Source organism: Vombatus ursinus, unplaced genomic scaffold (assembly GCF_900497805.2).
Source record: "Vombatus ursinus unplaced genomic scaffold, bare-nosed wombat genome assembly UNPS02007284.1, whole genome shotgun sequence".
Classification (NCBI taxonomy): Eukaryota; Metazoa; Chordata; class Mammalia; order Diprotodontia; family Vombatidae; genus Vombatus; species Vombatus ursinus.
In genome coordinates this window covers 12,368,510-12,388,901 of record NW_020947062.1, presented here as the reverse complement: position 1 = coordinate 12,388,901, position 20,392 = coordinate 12,368,510, and the positions used below count along the sequence as shown (strand labels likewise).

General features: G+C 35.6%; 1 protein-coding gene across 3 annotated transcripts in view; it reads left to right on the top strand.

The window, feature by feature from the left end:
- Positions 1-20,392, top strand: part of PPP1R13B (protein phosphatase 1 regulatory subunit 13B) — a 124,858-nt gene that overhangs the window by 91,846 nt on the left and 12,620 nt on the right. Inside the window, exons 6-10 of one of the 3 annotated variants that reach the window (XM_027849175.1) lie at positions 1,000-1,174; positions 3,823-4,019; positions 5,439-5,579; positions 8,916-9,096; positions 19,507-19,676. In XM_027849175.1, coding sequence (XP_027704976.1) covers positions 1,000-1,174; positions 3,823-4,019; positions 5,439-5,579; positions 8,916-9,096; positions 19,507-19,676 — 864 coding nt within the window. Of the gene's footprint in view, positions 1-999; positions 1,175-3,822; positions 4,020-5,438; positions 5,604-8,915; positions 9,097-19,506; positions 19,677-20,392 lie in introns of all 3 variants that reach the window. The other 2 variants (XM_027849174.1, XM_027849176.1) reach the window with 2 other exon arrangements.

Here is a 20,392-nt window from a genome sequence, read left to right as displayed (position 1 = left end):
TGTAAACCTAGCACTTTGGAGACACTTAATTTTTTTAAATGGCCTAGATTTTTAGAATTGAAAATTTGTTGAATTAAATATGAATATTCTATCTTCTTATAAAATGTTTTCCTCTTTACCACATGTAAACAGAATCCTTAGAACAGTGTGTAAGAAATGTTAGTTCAGTTTTTAAAAATGTGTAGTTGATTTTTCATAATCCATCTTCAAATTGGTGAATTTTATGTACTTACAGAGACTGACTTTTTAATGTTAATGTTGTCCTGAAATAGGTTTTGATATTATAGAAAAGATTTTCTATTATTGGTGATTTCTTCCATTGATTGTCATTTGCCATCATCAATATGCATATTTTGTGTTTTGTATTACAAAAGGATTATCATCTTATAAAAAGGTAAAGCAACTGTAAGCTGTGTTTATTAACCTCTTCAGGAACTCATCTGGAACAAAAGATATCTTTTTTTTTTTTAGTGGTTCCTAGCAAATTAGAGGTTTATCTTGTAGATCTTATCTTTTTCAGTCTAAAATCCTCAGCTCTTCATTTCCTTTGGGAACTATTTTGCAACAGCAGGAAAGCTGTTACTAAAAGCAGGAAATTAATGTTGGAGGAAACTTAACAGATGTGTTAGAATGAATGTAGATGAAATTGTTTTAGTACATCATATGAGTATAAGAGTTGGGATTAACTGCATTTAAGACAACATTCTCTTTGGGTTTTTAAAAAAAAAATAGTTCGCCACAGAAATTATTATTGTGTGTTCACTGTAATTCATAGGTTAGGTCAGTTTGCATCTAATTATTAAATACTTAAAATTGTTCCTATCTTGTACTTGTAATAAATAATTCAGTTTTTGTCTAACACACGTGCAGTAATCCTTTTGGCATTTCTTTAATGTATGTAGTTGACCTTGAAATTCATTGTTTTAGTTGTTGCACAAATAATAATTTAACTTAGGAAAACATCAAAATTAAACTTTTTTTCTACTTGCCCTTTCTTAGGAGCAGCGCTTGCACTTTCTAAAACAACAGGAACGTCGCCAGCAGCAGTCTGTTTCCGAAAATGAAAAGCTCCAGAAACTTAAAGAAAGAGTGGAGGCCCAAGAGAATAAGCTGAAGAAGATCCGTGCCATGAGAGGCCAGGTGGACTATAGCAAAGTTGTGAATGGCAACCTGTGTACGTAGAATGTTTCCTAATTCTGAGACACCAGGGATGGAGTGTTTCCCTTTTTTTCTTCTTCTTTCCTTAAATCTAAAGTTAACTTAGTTTATGAGACAATTTTGGTAACAAAAAAATTTTTTTTAATTTTATTATTACTTTTTTTAGGCAATTGGGGTTAAGTGATTTGCCCGGGGTCACACAGCTAGTAAGTGTCAAGTGTTTGGTCTGAGGTTGGATTTGAACTCAGGTCCTCCTGACTTCAGGGCCGGTGCTCCCTCCACTGCATCACCTAGCTGCCCCAGTAACAAAAATTAAGCTGGATATTTTTTCTCCTTTTCTTTTTAGTGAGACTAATGATGAGCGTTAGGTAACATGCTGTAACAGGGTGGGTTTGGAGTTTGCATTCTGGCTCTACAATTTATTACTTTTCTGATCTTGGAGAAGTCACATCACTTCTCTGGGCCTTAGCCTTTTTATTGGTAAAATAAGGGGTTGAACTCACTAGGTCATTTCTGAGGTCCCTTTCAGCTCAAAATACTGTCCTAAGATCATTCTAACTTTTAACATTCATTGAATTTATTCTTAGATTTCATGCTGTTGGTCTACCTTGTAGACAAAAATCTCAATATTTAATGAGATCTTTCAAGTACTTCAGTAACTTAAAAACCTTTTGGATAAATAATCCAAGGCTTTCTTGCCTTAAACTTGCTGTGTTGTGAACAGTGAATGCTGAAATTCTTTGTAAAATTCTCAAATTTCCCTAGGATTATAATATATATCACAGATAAAATATTGTCAAACTCTCTGAAAGTTTTTGATAGTCATAACATTTCTTAATAAAATACATTCCCTGAAAACAATTTTTTAAAATTAATTTATTTTGAGTTATCAGTAATCACTTCCATAGGCTTTTGAGTTTTAAATTTTTCTCCCCCTCCCTCCCTATCTTTCTCCCCAAGATGGCAATCTGATATAGGCTATACATATACATTCCTATTACACATATTTTCACATTAGTGACGTTGTAAGGAAAAATTAGAACCAATAGGAGGAACCATCAGAAAGAGAAAACAAAACAAAACAGAAGAGAAATAGTATGCTTTGATCTGCATTCGAACTCCATAGTTCTTTCTTTGGATAGCATTTTCCATTGTGAGACTTTTGAATTGTTACCCTTTGTAGTTGGTACTCCCATGGAGCAGTTTTGTTTCTCCATGTTGACACTGTAATGGATAGAGAGCCAACTTCACAACCAGGAAGGCCTGCTTTAAGTCCCTCCTCTAACATGTGTTGCTGTGTGACCTTGGCAAGTCACTTCATCTCCTAGTGCTCGGGGCAGATTCTTAAGTCTGTGAGTTACAGAGAAGGTGCTGCTGACCTGCTTCCGCAGTGGGAACTTCATTACCCAGAAGTTCCTTATAGAAATGAAATAGCAGTTCTAGTTCCTGTCTGCATGGACACATTGTTGTAATTAGTCGTTGTGTATGTTTTTTGGCTCTCTTTTCTTCACTTTGCATTTTTTCATACAAATTTTCCCAAGTTTCTCTGAATGTTTCACATTCCTCATTCCTTATGGTGCAGTAATATTCCTTATATTCATATTTTGTTCAGCCATTCCTCAGTTTTTGGATATGCTTTGTTTACAAGGTTTTGTTAATACAAATAATGGTGCTATGAACATTTTTGTACATATAAATTCTTTTTTGATCATCTCTACCATCCTTGTGGTCCTAGTTGTGGAATCACTGAGTTAAAGGTTATGAACAGTTTTAATTGAAAATTACTTTCCAGAAGGCTGAACCAATTCATCACTTCCTCCAGTGGTCAATTAATATGCTTGCTTTCCACAACTCTTCCAACAATGCATTTCTCCATCTATACTAGCTTAATGGATGTGAGATAATTTAGAATTTTAATTTATATGTCTTTGATCATAAGGGATATAAGATAGTAATTAATAGTTGTATTCTTTTGAAAATAGTTTGCTTGTTTTTTGTGACCCATCAGTATTAGGCAAAATGGTTCAGTCTTATGTGTCAGTTCCTTACAGGTTTTGGATATCAGATTCTAATTGGGGCAAAGGTCTCTCCTCTAAATCTCTCCCATCCCCCATATATCTCATCTTCTTAGTCTAAATGCATTTTGTGCAGAAATACTTTGTTTTGTATAATTAAGAATGTTTTGCCTTTTGTCTTTTCTGCCCTGTGCCCAATTATTAATTCTTTAATATCTATTATTGTGAAAGCTGTAATTTTGCATTTTCCCTAATTTTTTCATGGTGTGACTTAGTATTGCCTTGACACAACTATGCTTTTCAGACTGACCTCTGCCACTAATGGGCATGTCCTTAAGGAAAGGGCAATTAGTTCTGTTTCAGAAGTAGAGCATATTTTAAATAACATAGAAAAGATTTTTTTAATCATCCATTTCATGCCTTTAGTACAATGGAGATATCTAGAATTAAGATCAAATATGTGCATAAAGTTGTCCCATATACATAGAGATTAAGATGTTGAATTGTCAGTGATAGTATAATTGCCTGATTCATGTAATTTAAATCAGCTTTACTTGCATAAAGTTACCTTCAGAGCTTGTGTTGGTTCTTTTTTATTACATTATTTTAATTGAATTTTTTTTTTTCTTGGGGGCGGGGGGAATTGCAGCTGCTGAAATTGAAAGGTTCAGCGCCATGTTCCAGGAAAAGAAGCAGGAGGTACAGACTGCAATTCTAAGAGTGGATCAGCTCAGTCAACAGCTGGAGGATTTAAAGAAAGGGAAACTTAATGGATTCCAGTCGTATAATGGCAGATTGAGTGGACCTGCTGCAGTGGAGTTGAAAAGATTATACCAAGAGCTTCAGGTAACTTGTTAGAGTTTGTCTGTGCAGTGAGTGATGCTGAAGAAGACAAGCACACTGGAGCAAAGCCTGGGGTACTCACTTAGGAACAAATTCTCACATGGTATTGTTTGTAGAATAACTGAATCTGATGGATTTTCTTGGGTTTGTTTGGGCCAGATCCATGATTTCATTAGTATAAGGAACTTTGGATGTAGAAACTCAAGAGTCCTAGAGAGATTGGCCTGAGGCACTGATAGATGAAGTGACTGGCCCAGAGTCACCTAGATACTATGTATCAAGGTAGCAATTGAAACCAGCTCTTCCAGATTCCCAGGCTGACTCTATATAAAATTCCACACTGACTCTTTGATTTACTGTTTAGCTATGTGAAAACATAACACCACATGGTACCAAAGTCTCCTTGTAAACTGAATTTTAATGTAACTGTAGTCTAAGAAAGCAGCTGTTAAATTTGAATAATTGAAAATCATGAGGGTTTTTTTTTAACAACAATTATTAAAATTATTTAAAATGAATTGCTTTACATCCCCCCCCCCCATAAAATGTGTATCTTTGGGGCAGCTAGGTGGTGCAGTGGATAGGGCACTGGCCCTGGAGTCAAGAGGACCTGAGTTCAAATATGACCTCAGACACATGATATTCACTAGCTTTGTGACCTTGGGCAAGTCACTTACCCACAATTGCCCTCCCCCAAAAGTGTATCTTTATCATAGTTTGCAAATTGAGTTATATTTAGCCAACTGTTATTTTTCTTCTTTGCATTTCCACTGCCTTACATGTAGTAGGTACTTAATAAGAATTTGTTGACATGAAATAAAATAATAGAGCGAAAGCAAATAGCAAGAATTCATGATATCTTTTGCTTGTTAGGTGAGACCAGGGTTTAACTGTTTAAAGTGAAGTGTGTGATCGTTGTGGAAAATGAGTGTCATTTAGATAGACTTTCCTGAGTATGCTGGAATGTATATGGCATTATGTCTTCTGCATACAGAGTGGGAGTCAGTATGAGGCAGTTCAACTTTGTATAATAAATGAGTTGATCGACTGGCAAAAGGAATTCTGATATAGTTATTTCACATAGTACAGACCCAGGGGACAATTCAGTGTATGAAAATTAAAAAAAAAAAAAAGTAGATACTTTTTCACCTGGCCTGTATTTTCAGTGCTTGCCTTGTGTTTTTGTGAACTCTTGAGATATCTTCCTAAGGAATCTTTGTTAACTTCCATTTACATTAAGTAGGAAGCAGTTAGCATGTCAGTTATATCTACATATGTATATACATGGACCTAAAATAAAATGTAGGTATGGTGCATACTAGAACTTAATATCATCTTTAGTTTTTTTGTTTTTTTACTTCTCATGGAAATGAAAATTTAATAACCTTTTTAATTAATTGAAATTAAAATTTTTTTTTTAAGATTCGGAATCAGCTTAATCAAGAACAGAATTCCAAACTCCAGCAGCAGAAGGAACTTTTAAATAAACGTAATATGGAGGTTGCTATGATGGACAAACGAATCAATGAACTTCGTGAGCGTCTTTATGGGAAAAAAATTCAGGCACGTCAAAAAGAAAACATTCCTGTAAGATAAACTTTTACAAAAGGCCCATCTCCAAATTGCACATTTTTTTCTGAATTAAATTACTTCCTATCTCTACCCCCCAGTCAGTAAAAAATCATTACAAGCAAAAATGCTCATTTGCCAATTGGTGGCTTAGGGAACCTTAAAGCCATGAGAGTTCAGTATTAGAACCTGGCAGCAAAGTAGAATCTGAACAATGTATCATCTGAAACCACTGGCCAAATAAAGCACCCTGTGTTTCTCCTCTCCTCTGACTTGGACATACTCTGACCCTTCTCTGCTCTGGTATTCTGTCACCGTCTTCATTTTGCTACTGTTACTTTTTTCTCTCTTGGTGTCTTCCTTCTCTGTCAGAAAACAGAGTGCCGGGGAGTGGCACTCATAGACACTGCTTGGCACTGAGGATCAATTATTTGATTTTCAGTTCCTCCTGTGTGGAGTAAGTAGAAAAAATTGCATGTAGCAGAGAATTAGTGGCACTCAGGTCACCAATGCCCTTTCTCCCAGGGAAATTACCAGTAGTTTCTCTGCCACCAACTCATGTTCCCTCTCAGGTTGGTGGCTTGGCACTGCTTCTCTGGATGGGCAGGAAGTGGAGAATGAGGGTGGAGTTTGGAGGAAGAAGTCATCACTTTCAAATTCTCTTTGTTTTTGGCATTTTCATGAAGTCTGCCCACTCAATCAATGGCCATTAAGTTGGCTATGCTTTTAAAGAATACCAAGAAATCATGAACAGCTTTAGCAGTGCCACATTTGATTTTGATTTCCTTGATGAAGGATATTCTAGCCTAAAAAAAAGTTACAGAGGATTTTTCTTCTGATAGTAAAGATGTCTTCTGTGTCATTAACCTTGGGGAAATCCTAAAGGAATATCTGAGATATAGAAAGCTCCCCTTCGGATAACTCCTTTGTATGCTGTCAAATATTGTGACACTTCACCATAATGATGACACTTGCTACTATAGGAAGAGTATATGAGGGGCAGCTAGGCGGCACAGTGGATAGAGCACCGGCCCTGAAGTCAGGAGGACATGAGTTCAAATTCGGCCTCAGACCAAACACTTGACACTTACTAGCTGTGTGACCCTGGGCAAGTCACTTAACCCCAATTGCCTAAAAAGAAAGAAAGAAAGAGTATATGATTGTGCTAAGACTGAAACACGATTGATGCTGAGTCTTGGAGTGCCTCCAGAGAGAATAATCTATGCAAATCCATGCAAACAAGTTTCATAATTTAAGTGTGCTGCCAACAACAAAGTAAAGATGATGACTTTTTATGGTGAGGTAGGCAAAGTTGATTTTGTGAATCACTATTGATGTCTCCAAAGCTCTCTGTTGTCTTAAGTGTTAAATTTGTTAAGTCTCAAAACTACTAGGCTGTTCTTTGAACAGGCAAAAAGAACTGAATACTGATGTTGTTGGAGTCAGCTTCCACGTGAAGAGTGATTATACTGATCCCAACATCTTTGTTCAAGTGGTTTGTAATGCTTGACGTGCCTTTGACATGGGTACAGAGTTTGAGAGAGGGAGGGGAACAGTGATTTGATCCTGATATTGTAGTGGCTTTCTTGGTTCTGAAGATGTTAAATTTAAAAAGATTAACATTGGACAAATACTTGACTTTTGACTCTGGAATGGGAATTATAGCCGAACCAGGCAGACACAATGTTGCATCAGCTTTTGTGTTTGAAGTTGACATCATTGCCCAAAAAACTGTATTAAAGGGATAGATTGTGACAGGGAGGATTCAAGTAACCACATTATCAGTTTATCATTATCATTTGATATGCTACAGCTTCATGTATTTTCTGCTGCCAGACATCCTTGTATTCACTTTTCAAATATATTACTGAAAATATTGCATTTATTGTGGCTGTAAATCAGAATGATGATCTAAGCCTACTGTTATCTAATGAATGTTTAATGTCCTTGCGTATTTAATTTTGAGGTAATGTGACATCTTTGCTTAGCTGACAAGATAATTTATGTCAAAGCCAAAAAGGCCTGGTGACTTAGGAAGTTGCCTGCTTAGATCTCCATAGCCCTCTCCCTCATTCTCCACCCACAGTTATTAGTTTTTCCCTTTGCCCCTCTTCTTTGCTACAGAGACAAGTTACAAATGTAGACTGAACCGGGTATGTGAAATATTTGTCGGTAGTGTCAACTCAAAAAGTTCCAATGACAAATTTTAAAAAGAAAGAAAAGTAGCTATGGTGTGTAGGGGAGAGAAATTAGGAGGTTTGATGGATTGGGTGAATTAGTCCCAAAAACTGGAAGAGCTGAAATGAACTATATGGTTGCAGGATAAGCAAGGTAGTTACTGCTTTTCTGTATATTATTGCCAATTGACCCTTGCTCCACCTTAATGATTTGCTTTATAATTTGAGATATTTTCAAAATGTTCTCAGAAGTCTAGATCCATATTTTTTTTTAATTTAGAAAATTCTTCAACATCATTGGTTAATTTTCAGAAGGCTTATTATTTTAGATGATTGCCTTTTCATTTTTCTTGTGGTTACAGTGTTACTGTGAAGAATTAGCCTGCCACTGTGGATTTAAGATGCATGTTCTTATTGATTTTTCAGTTAATCAATAAATTTATGTTATACCATTATGGCATACCATATATACCATAGAGATTTGATGCTTATAGACTTTTCTGTTCCAAAAGTTATGTGATTCAAATAAGATACTATTATTTTATCTCATCATGTTGTTGCTTATAAATGTGGAGTATTTTGAAGTAAATTGGATCTTAGAAGAGAATCATAGATTTGTGATGGAAGATAGATGTTTAGTACTATAGTAAAGAAACGAGAGTTTGATCATGACCAATGACCACTATTGGGTCATTGGGGAGTTTTTTCTTTAAAACTCATCTTTTTTTTAAAAAATGCTCATTTTCAAAAGTTTTTTTCCCAGTCATTATCATAAGAATTCAGATATACAAACAGTAACAAGAGTACAAAGGCAAATTTTAAAAAATTAAACAAAATAATTTATTATAAATGATTGTGCTTATAACTGCACACTTCTGTTACTGATTTAATTTTAAGAGGAGACTTCTGTTTTTAAAGCATCTTTCCCATTGTAATTACAGAAAGGAGCAATTTCATTTTGTATCATGAGATATTATTCCTATGATTAACACTTAATATTTCTGGATATACACGAATTCCTAAATATAAAATGGCCATTGTTAGCATGGGGAGGTTCAGCAGTAGAATAATAAGTCTCATGTCAACCTGGTATCTTGATTTCTCTTAGCTCTGAGTACACACTATCACTCCTCCTATTTCCTTTTTCGTATAGTTAAATCGAGTTAATGGAACATCGTCACCACAGTCCTCCTTGAGTGCATCTGGCAGAATAGCAGCAGTGGGGCCTTACATACAAGTCCCTACTGCTGGGAATTATTCCGTACCAGGTGACCCGGTAAAGCCACAGTCTCTCACTATTGCTTCAAATGCAGGTCATGGAAGATCTAAGTCTGGTAAGTAGAGTAAGACCCTCTTATGATTGGGAGAAACCCTGAAACTTTTAAGGGGATAACCATATATGTCTATAAATGGAGGTTTGAATGGCATTTTCAGTATTCTTGATGCTGAGGTATAGGTTTCTTGTTCTTTGTTACCTGTTAGTTGTGGAGTGTGAATAGACTTCTGGGATTTCAGGAGGACTTGGGTTCAAATCTCAGATGCTTACTAGTTGTGTAATCCTGGGTGAGTCACTTAACCTCTCTGTGGCTTAGTTTCCTCATTTGTAAAAGCAGGCTGAGTTCAATGGCCTCTAAGGTCCCTTCCCATTCTAAACTTTGATCCTATTATTCTTATTTCTTTTCCTTGTTTTTCCCCTGTGGCTAATTATACTTATAGAGTATCATGCATATGGAACTGTCAGACATCTTGAACTAGATGACCAGTAGACATCTTAAACTCAACATGTCTAAAACCAAACTATTGATCTTTCTTCCTAAACCCTCCCCCCTCTCCTACTTTGCCTTTTACTATAGAGGGCAACACTATCCTCCCAGTCCCTCAGACTCACAGCCTAGGAGTCATCTTGGATTTCTGACTATCTCTTTTTCTCCCGCGACTCCCCGCCCCCCCCATCCAAACTCTTGTCAAGGCCTGCTGATTTCATCTTTGCAACATCTCTCAAATATGCCCCTTTCTGCCCTCTGACACTGCCACCAGTCTAGTATAGGCCTTCATCACCTCACACCTGGCAGCAATAGCCTGATAGTACATTTACTTCCCTCAAGTCTCTCCCTATTCCAGCCCATCCACGATTCTGCTACCAAAGTGATTTTCTTAAAGAGTCAATCAGACCATGTTACCTGACCTAGTTAGTAAATTCCAGTAGTTTCCTATCACAAAATACTCTATATGACATTCAAAACCTTTCAAACCTTACTCCTCTCCACCTGTTCAGTCTTCTTGGACCTTACTCCCCACCACAGACTCTTTGATTTAGTGACGCTGACACTGGCCTCCTGGCTGTTCCACAAACAAGATGCTCCATCTCTTGGCTCCGGGCTTTTTCTCTGTCTCCCATGCGTGGAACGCTTTCTCTTCTCTTCTCTACCTGCTGGCTTTTCTGACTTGTTTCAAGTTGCAGCTAAAATCCTGTCTACTACAGAAAGCCTTTCCCAACCCATCTTAATTCTAGTACTTTTCCTTTCTTAATTATAACTGGTTCACACTGTACACAGCTTATTTGTACACCTAGCTGCCCCAAAATGACTTTTTCTTTAAAGTCACTAGAACATGACTTCTGATACGATAGCAGGAATTAATTGAATGGTATCCTAATGGTTTGTTATTTTTTAGCGTACAACACGTTTATCTTAAGGAGTTTGGCTGATATATAAATATGGCACGGAACAATGCTCGTGCTTGCTACCGACACCTCTTTTGAGGCTGGCCTGAGCAACTCATGTAACACGTTACCTGCATTGCTGGGATCGAAGAGTAACAAAATAAGTTGTATCATCTTGTTGTACCTGTGGCAACATTCTAAACTCTATTTAGCATTTAACAGTATCAGCCACTTTCTCCTTTGGGATATTTTTTTCTCTCTGGGTTTTTGTGAGACTCCTCTACCTATCTGGCTATACCTTCTAAATCTACTTTGCTGGATTATCATCCATTTCCCACTTTGGGATTGGTACCTACTAAAGCCTTATCCTGGTCTGTCTTGTCTAACTGTGATTTCATCAGCTCCTATTATTTCAGACAGATGAACTGAAGACCTGTTATATCTAGCAATAAATAAATTCCCTCCTGAACTTCAGGACTGCATCACCAGCTTCCTAGTGGACATTTCAGATTGGATTTCAAACTGCCTGTCCAAAAGATAACTCATTTTCTTTGTCCTCAGAAACCTATCCTTTTAACCTTCCCCATTTCTGTCAAGGGCACCGTTATTCTTTCAGGCAGCTATGTTTAAAACCTTAGAATTATTCCTGACTCCTCCTTCATCCCCTGTATATCCTGTTAGTTGCCAGGACTTACCAAGAGTATCTCTTTCATGCATCCCCTTCTCTCCCCTACACAAGTATCACTCTAGTTCAGGCCTCATCATCTCTTACTTACACTATTGGAGTAGAGTTGTGTTTGATCTCTTTGCCTCATGTTTCACACTCCTCCAATCCATCTTCCTGACAGATGCCAAAGTGATATTACTGAGGCACATATTAACCATGTCCTTCACTTGCTCAAAAAATTCCTGTAGCTTCTTTTTGCTGCCAAGGTAAAAACATAAATTCCTCTGGTTAACCTTTGTTGCCTATCACAATCTGACTTCAGCCTGTCTTTACATATTTGTTACACATTATTCCTCTTCATGCACTCTGTAGTCTAGTCAGACTGGCCTGTTGCTTCTTACAAATGACATTCCACCTTATATATTGACGCTTTTACACTTTGCCCTGTGCCTGGAAGATGCTACCTCCTCATGTGTTCTCCTTGGCAAGCTCGGCTCATGTGCTACTTTCTAAATCAGTCCCTCCTGGTCACTCGTGCCCCCCAAATTCTGGAATGTACTTTTTTCCTCTAATAAGTATATATTACAAAATTATTTCCATATACATTGATGATGGTACAGATTTATTATCAATAGATCATATATATTAAGTTCTTTTCCCTAGTGAAATTGATGGATTTATGTTGATTTGTTTCCATTTTCTTCCTTAGTCTACCTTCTGACTAGTGTCCTACATTTGTGAAATAATTGGCAAGAGTAAGGAGTCTGATCACATGACTAGAATAGAGTAAAGCCAAACTCTCCTACCTAGAGATGTAACATCCCTGGGACATTGGTCTTACTTGTGCTGTGTCCTAATTAGCCACACAGAATACTGTTAATATCAGCGTTTACATGCAGTTTCTGTGGGTATGCTATTTTGTATTTTGGAGAGCTCTTTTCCTTTAATAGAATATAAAAATTGTATTTATTTTGCATACATCCGTTGGCAATGTCCAATTAAGTAAATATTTATCAAGTGCCTGGTCTGTATAAGCCACTGTGCTAGGTGCTTGGGCAAAGATAAAAATTGACAGTTTTTGCCTTCAAAGAAAATATTTTACTGGAGTGTATGTGTGGTAAGGGAAGGTAGGTGTTTTTTATTCGGTAACAACTAATCAATTATTTGTCTTTGATGTCTTCCTGCCTCCATATTTATCAATGTCTCTCTTTTCTTAAAATAATAAGTACTTCTAAGGATAATGCTGGGGGGTGCTGCTTCATTTCTTTTTCATATCCTATAATATGCCCTCTAGGGAGAAAAAAAATACCCAAAAAAGCCACTGAGCCACAGTAAATTTTAAATTTCTGCTTTAGAAATTAATCACAAGACTTAATCTTTCTGTTGTGATTAATGTGAATTGGCTGTAGGTAATCTACTTAAAAAGATGATTTGGAGTAATATGACTCTGGAAGGTCTTAGATAAGTCCTTGACTAATTATGAATCCATGATAAGAAATCTTGGTAATTAGGGGCACTAGTTTCTGATTCCTGCTTTTTTGACTCTTGTGTTACACAGATGGTCATAGTAAACACCAGGGGCCTAGTTCATGGACAGTGTCAGATCTTGATGTTGGACCTAACTACGGGTCTTCGCATCACTCTGCAAACTCTGCAGTACAGTTTGTAAACTGTATGTCAACCAGAGAATCTTGGGAGAGGCTTATGATCATCTTCAATTTATACTAAATTAACAATCATTTTTTCTTCTAAATTGATAAAAGTCTAATATTCACTGAACCTTGACAAGTTATTTTTAGAAAAAAGTAAGCATAAATATACAAATGAAATCTAGTGAAATTAAATTACCACACAGATGTCTTAGAATGAAAGCAAACAAATTGTAAGAAACAAATATGATTTAACTAAGTGAATATGGATATTGAGATAGGACAGACATGGTTAGAAAGTAGGATTTACTAAATTTGAAATTAGGTTTTTTCATCTAGCCTTGGGTGTAACCTGTAGCTGATAAAATCCTCTATTAGGCTCATACATATAAATTCATGATCACTTCAACTCTTCAGTTTATACCACAAAGTATCAAATATAATTATTATTTAATACTTAACATCATTTCTAGTTTTCATGAAACTATCCAGGTGCAATAAGCTATCATAAACAACTGAATCATGGTTTCCTTTGAGGGAAATCCTTAAAAGGATGGCCAGATTTTAGTATCCTGCCATCATATAATTCTTTTCATTGTGCTCTGCACACTTTTTACTTGTTAGCTGGAACTGTTTTAATTTGGTCACTTCAGAATTTGAATGATTACAGTTCTACTGCAATAAAAGCAAACGTGTGTGATATATCTTCTGCACTAGGTACTGCAAAGAACATTTCTAAACTTTTGGCATATAGCAGGGAATGGCATGTGTAACTAAACTCTGGATTTGTGTTGTTGATTTATTTAGCAAATATTAAGAGTCAGTCATGTGTAGAGCATTATACCAGCTCTTAAGAAATAAAAAGATTAGATAAGACAATGTCCCTGAATTTATGGAGCTCACTTAACATACAAATACATAACATTTCAGTTATAAATTCCAAATCAGGTGCTCTGTGAGATCTTAGGGGAAATGTTGTTACTAACTATGGGCATTATGCTGAAAGGAACTATAGACAACAAACCAATATGGATATTAAACTTATATGTTGCAAATGCCATAACAACTCGGTTCGTAAAAGAAAAATTAACAGAATTATATGAAGATATAAAGAATAACACAATTATAGTAGGAGATTTTAATGCCCCTTTCTCAAATTTGGATAAATCTAACAGAAACATAAAAGAGAAAATACAGAATTGAACAAATTTCTGGAGAAAATAGAGCTGAAAGACTTATGGCTTCTTCTAAATAAGACCTCTAAAAATATACCTTTCTATTAGTACCTCATGGAATTTTTACAAAAATTGACTGTGTATTTAAGGTACTGAAATATTGCAAATAAATATAAAAAGGCAGAAATTGTAAACATCTCCTTTACAAATCACAGTGCGGCAAAAACAGCATTTGGTTCAGGGTAAAAAACAAGACACAAACCCAAATGAAGACTTAATAATTAAATCCTAAATAATGAGCGAGTCAAAGGACAAACCATAGAAACAACGGATACTTATATTAAAGACAATGACAATTATTGAAAGAACATACCAAAATTTCTGAGAAAAAGCCAAAGCAGTCCTTAGTGGAAAAACTATATCCCTAAAAAATATGTTATCAAAATAGAAACAGAGGATTAATGACTTAATTTAGCATTTTTAAAATTTAGCCAACAAAACTCAATAAGCACAAAAGAGCAGATACTAAAAATAGAGAAATAAATTAGAAACTAAAAAAACTATTGAAATTATAAAAACAAAACTTTGTTATTTGAAAATTGGATAAACCTTTAGCCAACCTGATTAAAAAGAAAAGTTAGAAAATTGAATCACAAGATAAGGAGTGAGGAAGGTGAAATCACAAAACAGAAGGAAAAAAAAGAATTATCAGTGCCTACTGTGCGTTTATATGCTAACAAAACTAAGACAAAAGAGGATTACTTTCAAAAATGGTGAAATATTCATGCGAACTGAAGTGTAAATAGAAATCTTAAATAATTCAGTCTCAGAAAAGGAAATACTGTATTTCACCACATAATCGTTGTAGATTTTATGCCAATTTTTTCCCCCAAAAAAGTGGGGTGTGACCATTATGGTAAGCTTTTTTTCTTAAAATTGTGCTGTTATTACTTGTCTTTTAGTTTCTACCATTCTCACACCAACTTTTCACACACTGAAAACTGTCTTTCCGCAGCTCTGTTTCCATGTTGTTCAGTGAACACAAGCACTTTTAGCTTGAAATCTGCAGAATAGCTTTTATATTTACCCCATAATCAGAAAGAAATGCTTCATATGTTAATGTATCGCAGGCAGATGATGTACAGTTTAGCTGGCATGGGAAGATGCAAATCTTAACTATATCACGTGACTTAATGGCAGCTTTGCCTGCCTATGGTGCATTGGGTTGAGTGACAGTACCATTAGTACTACAGTGCTCTAAACAAACCATGCAAGTTGGCTTTTGGAAATAAATAATGTGGGTGTGCTGAGAATTCTAGGCTCATGGCTCACAATGCACAAGAGATAAATGCATATTCATATGCCACTGGTGAATACATTGCTGCTATGTTTACCTTTTAAGCAATGTGATAAACAGAATTATACCATGTGATGATTATGTGATGAAAGGTTATAAACCAATTTTTGGACTGGGAAAAAAAATTATGTGATGAAACATGGTAGATCTAGTTGTAAAGAAACTATCAAATAAAAAAGCTAACAAAAAACTCTTGGTTCTGATGGATTCACAAGAGAATTCTTATCAAATTTTTAAGGACCCATTAATACCAATGCTACACAGATTATTCTCAAACTGCAAAATAAAAGTACTCTACTAGACTTCTTTTATGAGAAATGTAGTCCTAATACCAAAGCCAGGCAAGATTAAAGTAAAGGGAAACTATGTACTGATATCGTTAATGATCAGTTAAAAATTTAAAAATATAATCTTGTCAAACATGTTGTAGTAAGTCCTTCAAGAAATAATTCATTGTGACCAAGTTGGATTTATACCAGGGATGCAATATGAGGAAAACAACATAATCTTATTAAAAGCAAAAATCCAAAATCACATGATTATTTTGATAGATACAAAAAAAAGGTTTTTGACAAGGTATAAAACTCATAATAAAAACCTTATGACATAAAGGTATAGAGGGACTTTTAAAAAATATCCAAGTATTTGTTGAAAACCAAAAAAAGCAAATATACAGTGGGGATATAGTAGAAGCTTTCATATTAAATATAGGAATAAAGCAAGAATTCCATTCTTTGCTGTTATTAGAAATGCTAACAAGAGCAGTGACATATAATTAAGAAATTAAAGGTGTAGGGGCGACTAGGTGGCGCAGTGGATAGAGCACCGGCCCTGAAGTCAGGAAGACCTGAGTTCAAATCAGGCCTCGGACCAAACACTTGACACTTACTAGCTGTGTGACCCTGGGCAAGTCACTTAACCCCAATTGCCTTAAAAAAAAAAAAAAGAAAAGAAATTAAAGGTGTAAAGAAGTGTAAAAGAGATAAAATCATCCATATTTACTGATGACCCAATAGCTTATTTGGAAAATCCTAGTGAATCAACAGAGATAGTAATCGGCACAATTAGTAGAATCAGCTAAGTTGCAGGCTACAAAATAAACTCAAAGAAATGAACAGCATTTCTGTCTAATGATAACAAAATCCAAGAGGCCATACATAATTCAGAGTCCAATTCAGAATAACTGCAAAATGCTTAAAATATTTGGAGATCAATCAACCACAAAATACTTGTATAGGTTCCAGTGCAAAGTGCTCCTTTAAAAAAATGAATAACAACTTTAATAGCTTGAGGAATCTTCATTATTACATTGGCATGGCTAGGCCTTTAAAAAGGACAACATTATGGAAGTTAATTTATGGTTTTAATACTGTATCACACTACCAAAAGGGTAATACTTTATTGAACTTGATAAAACAATTCATTTTGAAGAAAAAAAGAGCTAGATTATCACAGGAAAAAAGGTAGGAATGAAGGGAATAGCTCTATCAGATCTCAAACTATATTATAAAGCAGCAGTCATGAAAACTACTTGGTAATGGTTAAAACAGAGAAGTAGATCAATGGAACTTAGCCAAAGGAGAATCAGAAACAGTGGAACTCAGTAACACAGTGTGCTTGATATACCAGAAAACAAAAATTAGGAGAGAACTCTGTTTGGAAAGCCCTACTAGGAAAACTGTAAAGCAGTCTAAGCAGAAATTAGGCTTCAACCAGAACTTTTACACCATATTCCATGATACATTCCAAATGGATATGTGACCTTAATATTGAAAGCCATGCCATTATGCAGTTAGAAGAGAAGCAGGTCATATATCTTTTCACAGCATTCTTATTTAACCAAAGTATAAAGGCATTTAGAGAAGATAAAATAGATAGCTAATTACATAGCTTTTGCATAAACAAAACTTCATACTCATAGAATGAGAAAGGAATTGGCCAAATGGGGAAAAAAATGTTGGTATCAGATTTCTGAAATATGAGTTTGGTATCTAAGTTATGTTGACAGCTAATAGGTATACATAAGACCAAAAGTCATTCCCCCCAATAAATATGTAATCAAAGGATATTAACAAACAGTTCTCCAAAGAATCATAATCTGCTAAATAAACCTATAAGAATGCTTCAAATTTCTAGCAACAGAAATATAAATTAGAACATAGCTGAACTTTTACCTCAGATCCCATCTTTTTAATGCCAGTGTCCTTTTGATGATTCTATATGTCTGTGAATCATGGAACATACTAGTGTTAGAAGAATCAACATTGTGAGTAACCCCCAAAATAGTGAAAAGTTATATGATGGATATAAATAGGTCACATGTTACCAATGATGACTTGCATTTAAAAACTGTTTTGAAAGGTATCATGCAGGAAAAATTTATGATTGGAAAAGCTAGTGGGCTGGGCATGTAGTGAGAATGAAAAATAACAGATGCTTAGCTCAGATGTTATGCTGATTTCTTCTTACCAAATGTTAAAAGACTTAGAGCAAAGTCTACTCTTCATTAAGTAGATGCTCTGTAAAAGATTTCATGGAGGATGACATCTGCCTCACGGAATGAGAAAGCATGGATGGATTGCAGTCTGGAACGTTGCTGAAAAAAGCTTCAGTGTAGATGATACCTAGGTCCTTTTGAGTATCAAAGGAGAACACCATATTACTGAAACACTCTTATATCTTCCTTTTTATCAACTATTTTCTACATCTTTTTTCAAAGTGTATTCTTACACAAAAGCTTTTGTAGAGTAGGCAAATGGAATGAGTTCTTTTTTCACAGATCTTGAGCAACCAGCTCTTTCTCCACAATCATATATGTACTTCAGAACTTACCTCTTTAACAACTTGCACAGTCTCCACCTCAAAAAAATGAAAACAGATTTAAAACTACCTGAAGATTTTAAACTTTTAGGGGCAGCTAGGTGGCGCAGTGGATAGAGCACCGGCCCTGAAGTCAAGAGGACCTGAGTTCAAATCCGGCCTCACTGACACTTACTAGCTGTGTGACCCTGGGCAAGTCACTTAACCCCAATTGCCTCACTAAAAAAAAAAAGGTTTTAAACTTTTAACACACACACACACACACACACACACACACACACACACACACTCACACTCACTTTCTCAGTCTCTCACTCTCTCACCCTGTCATCCCTCAGTTCTGTACAACATTAGCTTCAGACATGTTGTATACTTAGGAAATGATGATTTACAATTACCTGTTACTTTAAGGTTTATACTTAACCTGGGCTTCACAAAAGTATGTGACTTGGTTAGAGAGAAGCATGTGTGTCAGATCCTTAAAGTGACACCTCCCCGAAACTTTCAAAGGCTATTTAAGAATTTATAGCAGTGTCATATTGACTTTTATCATAGTTTGGAAAATGTCATCTTTTCTATAGTGATTTTTTAGTAAATTTCCTGAAAATTAGTGACTTGAGAATTCTTTCCAATTACTACAGTTAAATCATGTCATTCTTTAAGTAACAATTGCTTTAAATATGATTGGATCTTCTATGTCTTTTATGATTTTTTTTTTTGGCAACTAGAAATTACTTAATCTATTGATATTTTCAACAGAATATTTTTCAAACATAACAACTTAAATCCCATTTGTGAATTTGGAACTACTTTTCTCAAATGTTAATCTTCATCATAGTTTTTATTAGTTTTAATGTGTTTTTACTTGTGCATTGGCGGGGGAAGGGAGGTTGGAGGACAGGGTAGGGAAGTGAACGATTTCTGAAGACACTTGAGGTAAGTGAGAATTTTTCAGTCAAGTTACAGAGCACTTTCACCTCTTAATGAAGCGACCCTTTGCAGCTGCCTCTACTTTTTTGGTCTCATTCTGTCAGTGATTCCCTGGAAATTTCAGTGCTAAAAAACAAGTCTAACTTTGGACTTCTATTAATCTGTTCATTTCAGAGATGTATAGGCATAGTGATAATTTGTGATATTTTCAGCCTAATTTTTTTTTTGATCATTTAAACTTTAGCTCATGCAACACAGTTCTTTCCAACATATTTAATTAAGATAATAAGTAGCATGATATGCCTGATGGGGGAGCAGTTTTCCTTTTTCTGCTAAATCAGACACTGAGATCAATGACTGTGCGTTAGATTTCTGGCCTGGTGTTATTTCTGCTTTGGAATTAAATAATTATTTTAAATTAGTTGAATTACTTCCTTGTTAAGAACACAATAAGCATGGCTGATCTTAAAATTTTTTTTTAAAGCTAATGATGGAAACTGGTCAGCATCAAAACAAAACTCCAGCACTTCAGTAAAACCAATTCAGACGGCTAATGTGGAATGGAAGGAATCAAACATGGATGGGGCTTTCAAGCAAGTAACAATATCAAGCCAGCCTCTCCCCTTGTCAGCTTTAGCAGGCACTGAAAAGCTGGTATGCAGGTTTTCATCTTTATGCACTGAGCTAACCTCTTTTAACATGTTTTAATTGATTGTTTTCCTTTTGAAGAAAGTCTTTCCCTGGAATTGTCTACATGTCAGAATGTGGCTTATTTTCATATTCTTTCATGACATGTAAAACTATTTTGTATGAGGATAATTGACAAATCATTTATTGCTAATTCTGTAATTTTCATTGCCAGAAGAGTTCTCCAAAAGACTCAGCCTCATTTCTTAAAATAAGTAGTTCTGTATGAAGAGGCAGTATGGTAAAGTGGAGGGCCCCTAACCTGGGAAGGAGGAGTTGAAGGTCTGGCCCCAGCTCAGTTACTGCCTCTGTGAACTTTGTCAGTTCCCTTATTCTCCAGGGATTTCACTCTCATTTCCACAATGAGGGGCCTGGACTGTGTGATGACAGAGGGCCCTGCTGAGGTCTGAAATGAGAGGATGCTCTTCACTAACAGAAGCTTTGCGCTCTCAGGTCACACAACTAGTCACAAGCAGACTGGCACGTGATGTTGTAAGTTAGGTTTTATGTTACGTAACTCCTTGGATCACAAACAACAACTGAACTTCTGTGCCATGGCTGGAGAAGGTCTTGTTCACAGGGCACTTATGAGCTGTGTTTCTTTTGGTTTTGGAGTATAGGCCACATTTAAAAAACTTGTCACTCAAATCAAATCGCCAGCTCATCAGATGAGTTTGAGTTTG